Genomic DNA, 15,963 nt, shown 5'->3' on the forward strand with positions numbered 1-15,963 from the left:
GCTATTTTGAAAGAAATGGCAGCCATTTTGAAATTTTACGTTGGTATGCCGTCAAAATCTATACAGGAAATTTAGTGTCTCGTGCTTGTACCCTGAAAATTTAAGCTTACGAGACCGAAAGTGGTACCCTGTAGTATGTATGATACAGGCAGACGAACCAACAAATATATATTGAATTATCCCAGTAGCCTCAGTGCAGGGCCGTAACCTATGGGTGGCAGGGGGCAACTCTCCCCCCCCCCAAGGAAGCTTCCCGCCGTTCGAGGAGGGGCCATTTTAAGACAAAATTTTCTTACTCCATATACGATACGATCATGAATTTATAAATGAAGCATCAAACAGGTTCACTACATTACATAAAACAGCACGCAAAAAGTAAATAAAACAAAAATGAGTCATGGGCCTACTTCAGTAAAAAAAATGTGTACTATAAGGAGCCCTAGAAATAATATTTATTCGTATGGCTTTGAAATTTGTCAATATTGTCCCCTTAATTAATTTGTCATGTATGGAACGGGCCCAGGGGCGTGACTAACGGCCCCGCAGACCTTGCCGTGCGGGAGGGCTTTCAGGCTCTGGGAGGCCCATAATGAGTAAAGGAAACATGGAAAGAGGGGGCCCAAGAATTAGTAAAACAATTTTTTCTAGGGTGCCAAAATACACGTATTAATGCTTGACCTCCAGAAAAAATCTAAGCTACGGCACTGCCTTAGTGACGTTCGCCAAATATGAACACCAAATATATTAATTTAAAACAAAAATATAATTCATATTTATAAAATAAATGTTTCAATACGACATAAATATTTTCCAGGGTAGAATAAATGGTTTTATTGTTGAAGTTCACTTCTGATACTTGGTGCGTTCAATTTCTGGAATTTCCCGAGCACTTGTTGCAAGACGGTTCTTTCCAGAAAATTAGTTTAAAACAATTAACAAAGATATAATTCATATTTTATAAAGCAAATGTTTAAAATTAAATATCTTCCAGCGTAAAATAAATAGTTTTATTGTTGAAGTATTCAGTTCCATGCTTTGTGCGTTCAATTGCGGAAATCTCTCGAGTACTTTTTTTTTTTTTTTGCGACATTTTTTTCTTTCTTCGAAAGTGCAGCTTTCTTTACTGTACAGCGAAATTTCCAGTAGTACGGAAGTTTCAATTCAGCACTTGAAATAGTAAGCGTTACGTAGTTTTCGGAACTCTGAGCAATAAGCTTCTCAAATTTGACATGAATTTTTAGGTTATTTGCTGGTGTTGATTCTACAGAATGCTTATTCGAAGAGTAGCAACAAATAACTGAATTAAACTGTTGTTGTTGGAAAACCAAATTTTATTGAAGAATACTTGTGTTACATCCAAAGGTAATCAAAAATAATACTAATAGTTTTACGAATGAACTACAAATTTACTGGTAGTACCGGCACCTATGGCCTTAAACCCATCCAACGTATGAGGGATAACGTCCCTCGGCGTCGCCGAGTCGGCGAACCCACTATTCACGGAAAGGGTTTTCTAAAATATAAAATTGCATATTTTACTTCAAATAGGCTATAAGCATAATCCATGCATTAATTTGTTCTATAATTATCTCAGGCTAAGGTAGGATATTTTTTATTTTTTATTCATTCACTGCATTCAGAACCCTATAAAGGTCTTATGTTGAATATTGTTGTATACCTTAACATGAAAGCATCTAATTCGCCCAAAGAAAGTCTAAAATTTTGATAACATTCACTTTCAATGTGATCACCTTAATTGTACCAATAATATACTAACAAAAAGCTCAAAAACCCAGGTGGGTTTTAAAGTGTTTTTTAAAGGTGGATCCAACCCGAAAAAACCAGGTGGGTTTTTTCGGGTTGGGCCCACTTGGGCAAACCCTGTATGCGGGTTTGAAGTATTTTCGCACATTGATACTAACTTAAACACAAATTCAATGCGACGTCAGTAGAGCGTTTATTTATGTCGCCAAAATTCTTGTGTTAAAACTATGAACGCACGATATGGGTTTTCTGATAAATAAATACTTAATCGGCTGATTTTCGTGGGTTGATGCGTTTCTTCCCTTATTCGCATTCATTTCATTCTTGGATCATTAACTCAGTAATTATTATCTCATTTGTGGGACGTTAAACTAATGATTTAATGTGAATAGAAATGTTCAACACCGTCCGTCAATAAGATTCAGCGTCAATAAGGCAACGAGCTTCCGTCTGTCAATAACCGTAAGGGATCTTCAGGAATTGTAAAACTACGAATTTGCAATTTGCAGTTCATCCCTGTAAATAATGTTCCGGGACACGATTTTCCCAGGAACAAACTGTTTTGTGCTGGCTTTCTGGCGTGAGAATTTAGTTTAATTTCGCAATATAATTCGTTGCTGGAAAATAGAATTTCGTAAATACCCAAATTGTGAACCTAATACAAATTAATAAAGAACCGAATTAATATAAAGTAAAAAAGATATTGTTACAGGAAATTCCAAATGAATGAATAGCAACCTGAGAATGAGTGCTATGCTCTATTATCGTGTATTAAGCACGTGATCGTATTTCATTGTTTACGTGTTTTAATTTATCATTTTCATTTCTTATCTTAGAAACGTAACAGTGCTTAATCATCTAGACTAAACACACAAAATGACTATGTCGAAAAGTTAAAATAGCAGCAAGTATCGATTCGGTGTACATGGCAAAAAGAACAATACTTCATACAATCGTCAACAACAAGCTTTAATTTATGACAATATATTATTGTATAGAAAGGCAGTCGGGAAGGATGGAGGGGGAAGTCCGTAGAGAGTTTCAGAGAGTCGCATTCACCCTTAAAAAAAGAACATTCAGCTGTCAGTGAATGGCCCCAACGTGAGCTTTATTAAATTCCTGCATACCTTCAAGCCCGATATCAAAATGTCACCAAAATATCCTGTAATACTTGATATGGGAAGCTGTAAGTTACTTACCTTGCATGGAGCGTTTATGGTTGCAATTGGGGTAACGGACCGGAGAATCGTTGAGTTTCTGAGAATCGCCGTGCCGGGTACACTCACTGTAGATTCTAAGAAAAAAAAACCATTTAAGTTTTGTTCTGTGTTAACTTGAAAATAGTAGTGTTGATCAGCGCCATGGACCGAGACTAGTAATCCGAAGGGGCAATATATGCAGCTACTAAACATATGCTGAGTGACATTAGTTCGATATCACCAAGCACCTTAATTTTTTGTAGCGTTTTCCAGCCGAGGGTAGTTTTGCGTTCTGTTCCATAAGGGTGCGCTTTCAGTTCACTGATGCAGGTTATTTTTGGCGTAGTGCAGCATACATCTACTCCAAATGTTCGGAATGAAGGTCAGCGTTGATAGTACGACCGGTAGGAACGAACTCGAAGTGAATTACTAGTTCCACCACTCACGGAGCATGACTCTGATAGAGCATAGCACTCTGATAGTTCCACCACTCACGGAGCATGACTTTGAACTCAAAACGGCCCAATTTGATGACTGGTTCTGGAAGTTGGCTCTTTGCTCAGCCATTGTTTTTACAAATTCAGATTTCGGAAAATACCACTTTTCGTCGCATGGGACAATTCGTATCAGGAAACCCAGATCACGCAGATTTTGCAACAGATGTTGGCACATATTCACTTTTCCTTGGCCCTGGCTGGGGTCAACGCATGTGGCACAGTGCGGCATCTCCTGATGGTTTTCTCGAGTTTGTGAAGGTGACGCATTACAGTGGACTGAGATATGCCGTAATTGGTTTGACAGTCATCATGTGCTGGTGGTGGATTGGTTTTCCTCAGTGTCGTCGTCTAACCTCAGAATTTGTTTCCCTGGAGCAGTCGGACCTTGGTTATCTTCGACATTTTTACAACCTGTACGAAATTTCTGGAAGCAACGACTTGTTGTACCGTGGTTCATTGCACGTGACAGATATTTTGCGTTGCTGTCATAGCGTTATGTCTGAGTTCAAACTCATACAGAAGCAATTCACGCATCAGATGTTGAGAACACTTATGTCACTGCCACTAAAAACACTGAATATACTGACGGAGTGGCGGCCTCCGTGTTAAATAGCTTGTATCTCTTGGGTCAGTTTGACCGTGTACTTATGGTTGAGCACGGCGTATATACGCGCATAATGTTTGGATTATGGAAATATTGCAAGTCTTATGACTTATCCTTATATGTTGGAAGAAAATAAGATATTCGTAAATTAGTTTCCTTACTGAATTCCAGATTGACGCTCCTCTCAGGTCTTTTCCTACAACACTTTATCGGCAGATAAATAATATGCAGAAGCTTAAATCAGAAGCTTCTAGTATTTTGAGTTAATGTATATTAATTGGTGTGGAAAATAAAGAGAATCTCCGTGTTAAAAGTGTTGTTGGTTGTACTATACATACTGCCTTTAAGAAATGCCAACCATAACGGATTTGAACATTCAGGATTTTCACTGAAAGGATCTACAGATTTGTTCTTAAACTTCAGAAATAGTCACTTTTAACCATAAATTGACTAGAAATCTTTCGTACTTGGATCCTAATGTTCTTCAGTATCTAATGTTGAAGTGAGTTGTATGAAGTTTCTTTCAGCTACTAGTTGAAAACAATTAGTTAAATGGCAATAGGATAGATAGATATTATATATCCAACACATTTTCCAGTTTCATCACACGTGCACCTTATAGCCGAGCGCCAACAACAACTTCTCCTCTTTGAAAATCAGAGGTCGCTCATTTTCCATTATCATCTATAACGGTACACTGCCGTTCTACCACTTCTCATGTAGTTGTAGGAAGTTTACTTTAATACACCAGCACCAACAGCCCAATGTGAGTACATAGTGATATCTGATTTCTGAAGAGGAGAAATTATTGACACTTGCTCTGCTACGTAGTTCGAACATGATGGAAAAGGAAAGCGTGTTGAGTGTATCACTAAAGACAGCGTCCAAGATAATGACGGTTTACGAAACTCATAGCAAAACTACATCGACGAAGAAGAAGAGTGATCGGAAGAAAATTGTCAGTGACAGGTCCTACCGAGGATTAAAGAGGATTGTCATTTACAGGCTAGCTACAAAAAACGAGAAACAATTCCCTGACTTTCTGCTGTTTTCCAGAACAGTTTTTGAAATATTCTGTGTATTAGCCACTCATTATGAAAAAAATAAGACAAAGAAAGATAACAGAAATGATACACAAGTAATATATTTTTCTCTAATGAACTAGAAAAATGAAGATACAAAAACAAACATAATGTATATATATTTTATTATGAAGCTGGAAAATTTTTAGCTATTAAAAAAAAAAAAAAAAAAAAATCACTTTCAATGCAAGAAATTAAACATCTCCGAAACTTTCATCTGTAACTTCAGTCACATGATGAAAATTTCGTCAGATATGAAAGAAACAGTCACAGTGAGATACTCATCAAAAAAAAGTTGGAGGTATGTACACAAAACTCGCATTGTTATACCAACGACGTATCTTAAAAAAAAAAAAAAAAAAAAAAAAAAAAAAAAAAAAAAAATTTACTTCTTCAAACCTTAATTTGCTTATCAATATTGCGCACATCTTCCACTATTTTACTTGTCTTAGCTTCAAACTTGTTCAGATTGATCTTTATTTTCCTATCTTCAACTTCTTGTTTCTTTTCTCTTTCCCTTGCCGTCGATTTGTTGCTTCTGCAAAATGAGTACAAGCGTTTCGTACATAATGAATCATGGATTTGATTATGAATAGTTTTCCAAGATCACCAGGGTGACCTACTGAATCGTAAACATGTCTGCGTGCTACTAAAGTTTGATCTTTCAAATTATTAATTGAAAATACTCTTGTTAGATTTCGTTTTCCATTAGAGAAAACCAAGACCTTTTAACAACATCTCATAAATCATTGTACAGAAGGTTGATCTATCTATATATGATTTATTTGTGTATAATTTTAAACCTTCACCCCTAGTCACAGAATCGACCAATCCGAGTGATTTAAACAGCAGGGGAAAGCCAAAGGCCTCTAGTACGCGCCAAGTTCGCCTATGTGTTACGTGCATCATGGATCCCAAAATGAACCGGTTTTGGGAAGGCTACGTTGTAGCACTTTCCCACACAAAGTTATCCGTTATACAGATTCAAAAACAGTGCAGGGAAAATGGATGTTCATTGGGGTCAACGACCACCAGGAACGTAATTAGTCGACATAAACATCACAACGTTCCAGCACTTCGTTCACCCAGTAAGGGGAGTAGAAAACAATCGTGTACTGCGGTGACTCCACTTAGAGATCGAAAGTTGAGTCGAATCACCCTGGAAGAAAACTTCCTACACAATGTAAAGGTAAGACTATTGCACGTGGCACAGTCAACTGTGAACCGCAACCTACGTGTAAGTTAAAACTCCCGATGGTGTTTAATAAAAGTCATGGGCATGTCCTTACTGCGGTCCATCGGAAGGAGAAAAAGACCTACTGCAGGCGCCCCCTACGAAGCAAGAATTTATCTATCAGATTATGCCAAAATTCGAGTCGTAACATGCACTCCATGAGATGCAAAGATTTGTGGATGTAGCGGGATACTGTTTGAAGAAAAGTTAACAATTCGGCAGGTGCATAAAAATTGCAAAATCATCTCCACAATTTATCAGTAACATATTCTCACACCACCTTATACAGATCTGCCCCGTTTGCGTGGAAATGCAATAAATCAAGTTCGTACGCATATTGATAAGGCCGCATCACATATAGCCCGTTCTACACAGAACTCCGGCATCCAGGCTATTCCTTTGAAGACATACAAGTAAAGTCACCTGATGTCAGTCCCATGAATTTTTATTTTTTAGCATACTGAAAAGAACACTTGCATCTCGCCGTGTCACCACTGTCCATGGCCTCTGGAAAGCCTGCTAGGAGGAGTGACTCAATATCCTCGTTCCTGTACTTCAACGGGGCCTCCTATAATGGAAGTTACGATGTAGAGCTATTCCAAGACATACGATGTTCACATCGAGAGCAGCTGATATTGGTCCCATGCTTTCTCAAAATCGGACAGCTATAAATAGATCAACCTTCTGTACTCTGAAGTATATAAATTCTTTAGCCAAAAGTCATTCTAACTTTAATTAGTTCTGGGCCTCATAATTGTTTTACAATTTGGATTCGAACAATACTCTTGGAACTTCCTCAAAACTCCAGTATGTCCTGCAATAAGAACTGTAGCTTTTCTTGTCATGATGAATACAGTAGTTCTCAGGCTACTAAATAGGTAAATTTAAGTTTGTCCGACGTTTCAAGAGCGGACAATGTTCTCATCTTCAGGGTATATTATGAGAAAACCACAGAAACACTCCTTATATAAGCGCTGCCAACGAATAGGCGGGATGTGATTGGTCGATAGACATCCAATCAGCGTCAATATGTGGTTTCATTGTAAGTAGTTGATTGAGTTTGTATATCTTGATTGGTTCTGATTGGTTGTTTTGTTTCGTTACTGTTTTAAGAATGAAACCCATATTTGGCTGACCTGAAAGCTAGTATATCTTTTAAGATTGTGGTCTTCCTCCAGCATTGCTGTGGCTTCCTTGACATTTCTCTCTCTTAGTAGGCTGAACACTTTGCTAAAAAGGAATATTATGTCCCTCAATTATATTATGTTCGGCCAATCCCTATTTTTCTTCTTGACGCCGTTTAATATAATATGAATGTTCCTTACGACGAATTTCAATAGTGCGTCCAGTCAGCCCAAAATAAGCTGTACTACATTTGCATGGAATGCGATACATTCCTATTTTAAGATCATCATAATCTTTAACTGGACGTAGCAGAACTCTGAGTTTGGCACGGGGTTTATGAATAGTTTCTATCCCGTGTTTTGCTAAGATTCCAGGTAGCTTTCCCGACAGGTGGTCAGTATATGGAAGACTGGCAGTTCTTTTTCAGTCTTCTTTCTCTGATGGTGTGGGAAGATGTAGCCTGTAGCTTCCCTATTTAGGCTCCTACGTATGTCTGAATTGTTATACCAACTCTGTAGTAAGGTGGCTTATACATATTTGTAGGCAATGTCCATCGGATATGACTAGGGCTTTGTGCACCAATGTGTCAATTACTGCGGTGCATTGAGACCTTATGATTAAAAGTGTTGTTGAGGTAGAGGTCCATATGTTTTTTTAATATACACTGTGTTCTAGGCTGCAGTTTTCTTCTAACCAGAATGTCCAAAAATGGTAAGCTGCCATCGTTTTCTATTTCCATAGTAAACCTACTATTGGGATGGATGTATTGAGGAAATATAGAAACGTTTGTAAAGACTGGTGTCGTGGGGCCATATACATTGATATTTAAAGTCCTTCGTAAACAGATTACCCACAGCTGACGAGAGAGGTGATCCTATGGGATCTCCATCGGTTTGTTCATAGTATTTAGAAAATATGTGGAAATGAGCGTGTGGCAGAATAATTCTGTAATATCTGATGCAAAGTGCTTCTCTAAAAATCTCATGGTATCCTCGATTGGCATTTTCATAAAGAGAGATACCACGTCAAAGCTGGCCAGTATGTCGTTTGGAGATAAACGTAATTTCTTCAGGATTGCTATAAATTCTGTGGAATTCTTTACATGGTGTTTACACTGGCCGACTGATATATCTTTTTCAGAAACTGCTTTGCTAGTAAAGTGGTCAGTCTACTGAAAGAGAAGTCAAGAAAACCTTAGCATTGTTGGAGAAGACACCAATCTTAACAGAGACACCAACTTACAGCTGAGCAAACAAACATGGGTTTCATTCATTGAAACAACAACAAAAATAAAACAACCCATCAGGACCTGCGTACAAACTCAGACAATCGACCAATCAGGATGAGATTATAGATTAACGTTGATTGGATGTGTGTATCAAATCACATTCCACCTTTTCCTTTGCCAGGCTTATATAAGGATTTCTTCTGTTTGGTTTTATCATAATATGCGTGAAGATGAGAACAATGTAATCAGTTCTTGAAACGTTGGACAAAGTTGAATTTACCTAGTTAGTTGAGTTTAGTTGATTTTAAGTTAAGTGTCCTTTTCAACAGCAAGGCTGTATAAGACGTGCGCCGAACGTGGAATCCGAACCACATGAGCTCCCCGGGAATCGAACCATGGTCTCCCACGCCAAAGACGCGCACGCTTTCCGCTTAGCCACGAAGGAGCTCTTTACCTGGTTAGTAGCCCGAGAACTACTATTTTCATCACGACATGAGGAAAGCTACAGTTTTTATTTTATTTCAATTTTTTATAGAGTTGTGAGGCAGTTTCAAGAGTTTTGTTCGAATCCAAATTGTAAAACAATAAGTCAGCATCCCAGAACTAGTTAGTGTTAGAATGACTTTTTGGCTAAAAATTTTGGATACTTCAGAAATGTTGTTAAAATGATCTTGATTTTCTCTAATGTTAAAATGAAATCTAGAAAAAGGATTTTAAGTTACTGGGGAATGTGTAGTTTGGGTATATAATACAGTACCCTGCACACTGACTTCTCCTGATGTAATTGTAGGGAGTTTGCTTCAACACCATCACCAACAGCATGGGCTGAGATCTTCGCCTGACTGTTGCAACTCACTTGTGAAACGTTTTCATTAAATGGATAATTGTTACGGTGTGGTCATTCCCCCGTTTAATATATTTCATAACGTAATCAGGACATTTCTTTATTTTGTTTTCGCAAAATCGTAAGGTCAATAAATATATTGTAAATGCATATTATCTATCCTGGTCACTTTTCCATTCTTCATTGGTAAGGACTCGTTCAGATTTAGCGCTTAGTACTGTACATGCTTTGTCTACGTTTACTTGCTTTTCATCCTTAACTGTGGACAGGATAAGTAAATGATAATAACATTGATTTTCGGTATTTGTTTGGTAGTCTTGTTTAAACATAATTCCAAGCTATTTCAATAAAACTTTTAACTATTTTTTTTTTTTTTTTTGCTTGTTTTTAGGCTTACAAGGAGAAAATCGATTATTGTGCAGTTCTTGAAAAGGAATCTAGAATTGCAAATGATAGAGTGGCTGCAATTGAGCAAACCAATCGCCAGTTGAATGAACTCGTAAAGGTGAAGGACAAAGAAATTATGAAATGGGAAGAAGAAGTAAATCGAGGTAAAGGTAAGTGATCAAACTAATTGAAATTAGAAATACAAAGAGAAGCTGTTCTTCTTTTTTTGGGGGTAGGTGGGGGGTCAGGTTTTTTCGTAAGAAGGTGGATTTTGGAACAGATTTTTCTTTTTATGATTTTATTAAGGCCCAATTTTGTTTTCCTGTAGTGGATTTTACATGTAGAAAGCGCCATTACAACGTTAATTACTTATGAGTTCTATGGAGAGTCCAGAGCTAGCTTGTTTACTGATTTGGTATTTCATTAGTGTTCAGCAAGTTTGGATTACGTAACCCAACATACTAGAACGGCCATGTTGGTTGCCTAACCACCGTACAAAGAACCATAAAGTTATACATCTTGTTATGTATTTTACTGTTAGCTTAAATTCAAACTGACAGATAAGGAAAAAAAGTATTAACTAAGAAACAGATACAAGCCCATTTTTGGTTTGTTATAGAATTTCGCGTATGTCTCATTCTTCGTTCGGGAAACACTTTGTTCTGAGCTTCAGTTATTCTATTGAAACCTAATATCAGTTCAGTTTACAAAATTAAAGCCATAAACGGCCGCTTTAGGTATGATGTTAGTTTAACGATAGTAAAAGGTGCGTTATTTAGATAATTTATTCTTTAGTATTATGTCGTGACAATATATTTGAAATGGGAAACTTGGGTATAGCATCTGTACCTTCTCCCACTCAAATGTCATAGCCTCAATAAATGCTATGTATATGGATAGATAAACTTATTACGCGTAATAAAATGACTTAACCTGGAAAAGCATTATTAACTGAAAGTTAAGTTATGCGTAAATTCCTAAATAACACTACTCTTAATAGGTCTACAGATAGTTCGTTGAAACTAGAAAATACATTGTGTTCACCGAGTTGCCCTTTTTCATTAAGTGGCTGATTATCCTTGATTATTGAAGTTTATCATGATTTTTTCCCTTCAAAGTGCAGTTATTAAGTATTTTTTTCGTGTTGTAATGCAAAAAGAAAGATGAACGTACTGTTATTTCTTCACTAAAATTGACATGTTCAAAAGAGACCAAAATTTCTAAGGCATAAAAGCCGTTGAAAATAATTGTTTTTTTTTTTCCTTCAAAAAAGCCGGATTTTTCCGGAGCTCTTGTATCTTTAATTGAAATTAAATAATTTTAGTATAGATGCGTGCTGGTCCACTGTTCAGTTAAAGATATTTTATGAACTACCTATGTTCTTAATTATTCTGTTAACAGTACTGAAACTTTTGAAGAATGTAAGGGATGGTACTTTTTTTAATCGTTGGCAAGAAACGATATACAAACAATTTATTCGTGCTAAAAGCAATGGTTTCCTAACCGGGAACTTCGATCCTTGTTTATCGGAAGTCATTGTTTCCTAACCGGGATCTTCGTTCCTTGTTTATCGATAATTGTAATCTCTGCAGTGGTGGACATTGTGTCCTGAAGGAACTAAACATTAATGTTACAACTTCGTGACACCTTTTTACACAATAGTAATAATTTCGCTTTCCAATTCCATTAGTATTTATTTGACTGTCTAGTAAGTACGAATGTCAGTGGTGTGTCTAGGTGCGATTTCTGGAGAAACTCGGAGATTTGTTTTTCTAGTCAGGGAAATTTGTGTATCTTGAAAAATGCTATGACCGTTGTTTCCGAGCCAGCTGCTTGTATTCGATGCTTGCTGTTCAGTTTAATACAGCTTGTTCGTAAGAAAGTGTCTCAGAGAAAACCAAACAGTGTCTAATGTCCCACGAGACTTTCAAATAATGTTGTTTATTTCCTCAGAATAAGTTAACGTAATCTTCAATTGCATTTATTACCACTGAAAAATTGAACGGCGATGATTAAAGTTACATGTGCTTATGTGTTGGAGTTATTTTCAAATGAAGAAGCTTAATTAAAAATATAATGCAGTCTTAAGTTAATCTTTACTGTTGCAAATTTGGTCTTCGGCGGGAGTGCTTTGTGATGTGGATTCCACGTAAAAATAAATCCATGTTTTCTGTACCCTCGGTGCTGAAAAAACATCATTAAATTGTAAATGTAAACAAGATGTACTACATATTGGACAATACGATATTTAAATTGATTAAAAGTGCAGAACAAGTGCAGAAAATAGCGCACTTCCATAACTTACAGCATTCGATTTTAGGATGAAACTAAATTAACTTTGGTAATGGTAGTTATGGAAAGCAGTACAAAGACTGATATAATTTGATGTTTAGTCAATTATGAAAGGTGACTTCGAAAGAAGTCATGGTAACGTGGAACACTTTCTTCTGATGTTTGCGGGCTCTAGAACAACACCGAAAATGAAATTACAGAAGACTAAAATCGTTGTAATTAATTAATGGCTCACGCGCAAGCTGCAATCACTTAGTTGTAGGTTTCGACAGAAAGTTTTATAAAAGAGACAGATTAGTAGAAACTGTTGTATTACAAAGTATTAGGTTCCATTGTTTAGTCATGCCATTCGATTGACTTAATGAAGTTGTTTCGTCAGACATCGTAAGATTCGAAACTTATATGCTTTCTTCAGTTTTACAATGTAAATAAAAATATTTTTCCAAGATTTGAACTGTTAGTTGAAAGAAGGAAACTCAGATGAAGCCATTCTTCAAAATTTGGAAGACAGTGTACTTTGTTCAAGAAAACGATGGGAGACCCGTTTTTTAAAGTTTTTTTCCTTACAACTACTTTAGTACAAGAATGTACACATCATATTGCTAGCCATTTTTAAATCGTTCTTCGTAACATTCCGCAAATGCGTTAAGGATGTGAAAGAAAGAAAGAAAAAAAAAGAACATAGTTACTAATTAAAAAAAAGAGAGAGTAAATTCTTTGAAGTTAAAGGAAGTAATTTATATAATAACCGTTCAATTATATTCCTCAGTATAACTGGAATAGAAAGTACATAATTTTTGAAATTTCATAGTATCTTGGCCGTAGATCGAAGCGTGATAATCTGCTTTGTCTAGAAGTGCGCTATTAACTGCGCCAACCAGTCCCTTGTTAGACCAGCTACACATTTTCCACTGTTCGATGTTTAGTCTACTTATACCACGTAGATCGTAGCACATTTTAAAATACGTTGACTGGACAACTCAAGTGACCGACCTAAGAAGTGAAGAATTGGGTACCATGCAGACTACTTCGTATTACGTAATATTCATTCATGCAGTACGTAAACGGGGACTCGAATTCGATTTGAAGTCCTCTGTTACATTTTCAGTCTTTTGTATTTGGTTTATACATATGTAGAGAGAATTTTGTATAAAAGAATCTATAGTTTTCTCTATTTCTTTACATGTTTAGCAAATCTGGGAATTTTGAAACAGCAAGATTTAAATAAAAACAATTCAGTTGGGCATACAGTACATTTCCTCAAGTTAAGGTGATCTGGTACCCCTAGCAACCTTGAAAGTTAGTCCATTTAAAAAGCATTGCAAAGTTTTTCACTATTTTCTTCTTTATTATTAAAGTTACAAACGTCAAAATTTGAACAAACCTAGAGGAGACACATATCTATGCCTTGTGTGTTTTAGATTTTGAAAAAAACACAGTAAGGAAACTTTTATCTTCAACTTTGAAAACATGGCAACAGTAAGACCTGAACTCCCTGCGACGGTATAGTTTTTCCTTTCCGCCCGAGTCGAGCGGCAAGTTCAGTTCTCTGCCTCGCTCAAGTTGTTCCAATCAGGTGACTCATAAACAGCGGTACAACCGAAACCTTCTTTTCTCATCTCTCTCCCTCTCTCTTTTTTCTTTCTTTTCATTCTGCGAATTCCTGGAAGGGTAGTTGTCACTTGTCAGCTTACCATTTCCGCAAAATAACATAGTATAGATGTCAGTTTGTGATCTTTGGGAAAGATTATAGAAAAAATATTGTTGGAATCAATCTAGGACAAAATTACCCTTTGAAAGCGAGGTCGAAACACTCTCTTCAGAAATAATTGAGAGATATTTACATGAATAATTTTTGAGGGAAATATGATCAAGTGAAATGGCATGTGGGCAAAATTCCTAGGGCCTGCTTTTTTAAAAATCACTTTCGTTCTTTGTTGCCTGTCCACATGACCACTTCTATACTATCCCCTAGAACTTTTTTTAAAAAAATTTTCATGCACATGTCCGGTGGCAATACAATATTGTATAAATTACCATATACTCATGTGTAATGTCTATATCTCCCTTTTCCTGGAAACGGAGAAGGAAAAAATATAGATCCATGTAATGTTCACACTAGCATTTCCTAATTTTAGATTTTTTTCTAATAAATGAAGTTCGCAAGGCGCCTGAAGGCTGTGAGATTCTACCTGGGTATCATGTGCATAGATACACCCTTCAAATTCGTATGAAATATCTTGTGCAAACTTTCATTGTGAGTTCGAACAGAAGAGAACCAAGTTTGATAAAGCTGGGTAACGGCTCACGCAACATTTTATGTTCTTTGTAAGTAAATAATGTTGGATTATTTTAAAATTGAGCATATTAGAGATGCGCACGAGACAAGATTTGTGGTTGTCTCGTCTCGAAAATTTGCTGTAAAAGTGATGTCTTGACTCGAAAAATGTATATTTCTCTATTGGAAAAGCCGTGTCTCGACTCGTCTCGTGCGCATACCTAAGCATGATTTAGTAGTAAATTTATTTTGCATTATACAAATTTGTTTAAATTATGTAATATCTGTGAAAACCTTGTTGACCAGGCTCGCAACCAGCTACTGAAGTTTGGGGAGCATAGATATGCTAGGGGGGCAATCGTAACAATTCTGGGTCTCCGTATCAATGTCATAGGATGCATTGTGGTTTGAGGGGCTAAAAAATTTAGGAAGGGAGCAGGCCCCCTAACCCCCGCCGTAGTTGCACAACTATGTAAGTAGATTCCTCAGTACCAGTACTTTATTTCACAAAATAAACACCACTACTTTATTTCGCAAAAAAATTCTTCACTACGTTATATAAAAATTGGATAACTCGACGGGTCAGTGTGCGAATTGAATATTTTTCCCAGGGCGGATGAATTTCACTCATATACCCACCCAGCCATCACACACGTAAGAGTGGGGAAAAGTTATTCCTGTCTGAAATGAAAATTTTCTCTTGCAGGGGGATAAAAATTTCTCAGAGGAGAAATCCCTGGCATCCCCTCGTCAATTAGCACACTAGGACGGGCCTTTCACAATTTATAAGGAAATCGACGCAAAAGGCTGTAAGATGACATTTTTCATACCTTTTCTTTTTACATGACATATTTTCAACTCCAGACGACACAGGGACGGATCCAGGATGGATTCCTGAGGAATGGGGTAGCGGTGAGTTGTAACACTGCTACTTAAGGTTACTTTAGTTTTATTATGTACAGACTTGAACTTTTGCATCACTGGTGCTTGTGCCATTGGAGGTGGCGAACGACCCTTCCCTCAGGATCCGCCTACAAGTCTCTATGCCATCCCTACAGGATAAAATAAGATACATAAGAATGTTTTCCATTTATGTTTGAAGGCATACGCGTAGCCAGAAATATTCGTTAGTCGAGTTTAAATATAGAGCCCATAATAATAATAATAATAATAATAATAATAATAATAATAATAATAATAATAATAATAATAATAATAATAATAATAATAATATCCGCTTAGTATTGTGTTTCGTAGAACAGATGTAGACTTCTTCCTCTGACACTGTCCGTCTCCATATAAACATTTCCCACCCAATTTTAGATTCCAATCAGTCTCGGTGGTCCGTCTCTCTGTTTATTGTTAATTTCACTGGAATGCATTTCTTTATAGTCTTCAATCTTTGCTTAAAATTAACAGTCCTCTCCTA

At 36.6% G+C, this 15,963-nt stretch overlaps 1 protein-coding gene across 2 annotated transcripts in view; it reads left to right on the forward strand.

Moving 5' to 3' along the window:
• The window catches only part of LOC145661408 (uncharacterized), a 176,950-nt gene that overhangs the window by 35,459 nt on the left and 125,528 nt on the right, over window positions 1–15,963 (forward strand). For both annotated transcript variants that reach the window (XM_081726710.1, XM_081726713.1), the window contains exon 4: window positions 9,969–10,134. In XM_081726710.1, the coding sequence (XP_081582836.1) occupies window positions 9,969–10,134 (166 nt within the window). The remainder of the gene's footprint in view (window positions 1–9,968; window positions 10,135–15,963) is intronic.

This window comes from Thermobia domestica, chromosome 1 (genome assembly GCF_964235325.1).
Source record: "Thermobia domestica chromosome 1, izTheDome1.hap1.1, whole genome shotgun sequence".
In the NCBI taxonomy this organism is placed as follows: Eukaryota; Metazoa; Arthropoda; class Insecta; order Zygentoma; family Lepismatidae; genus Thermobia; species Thermobia domestica.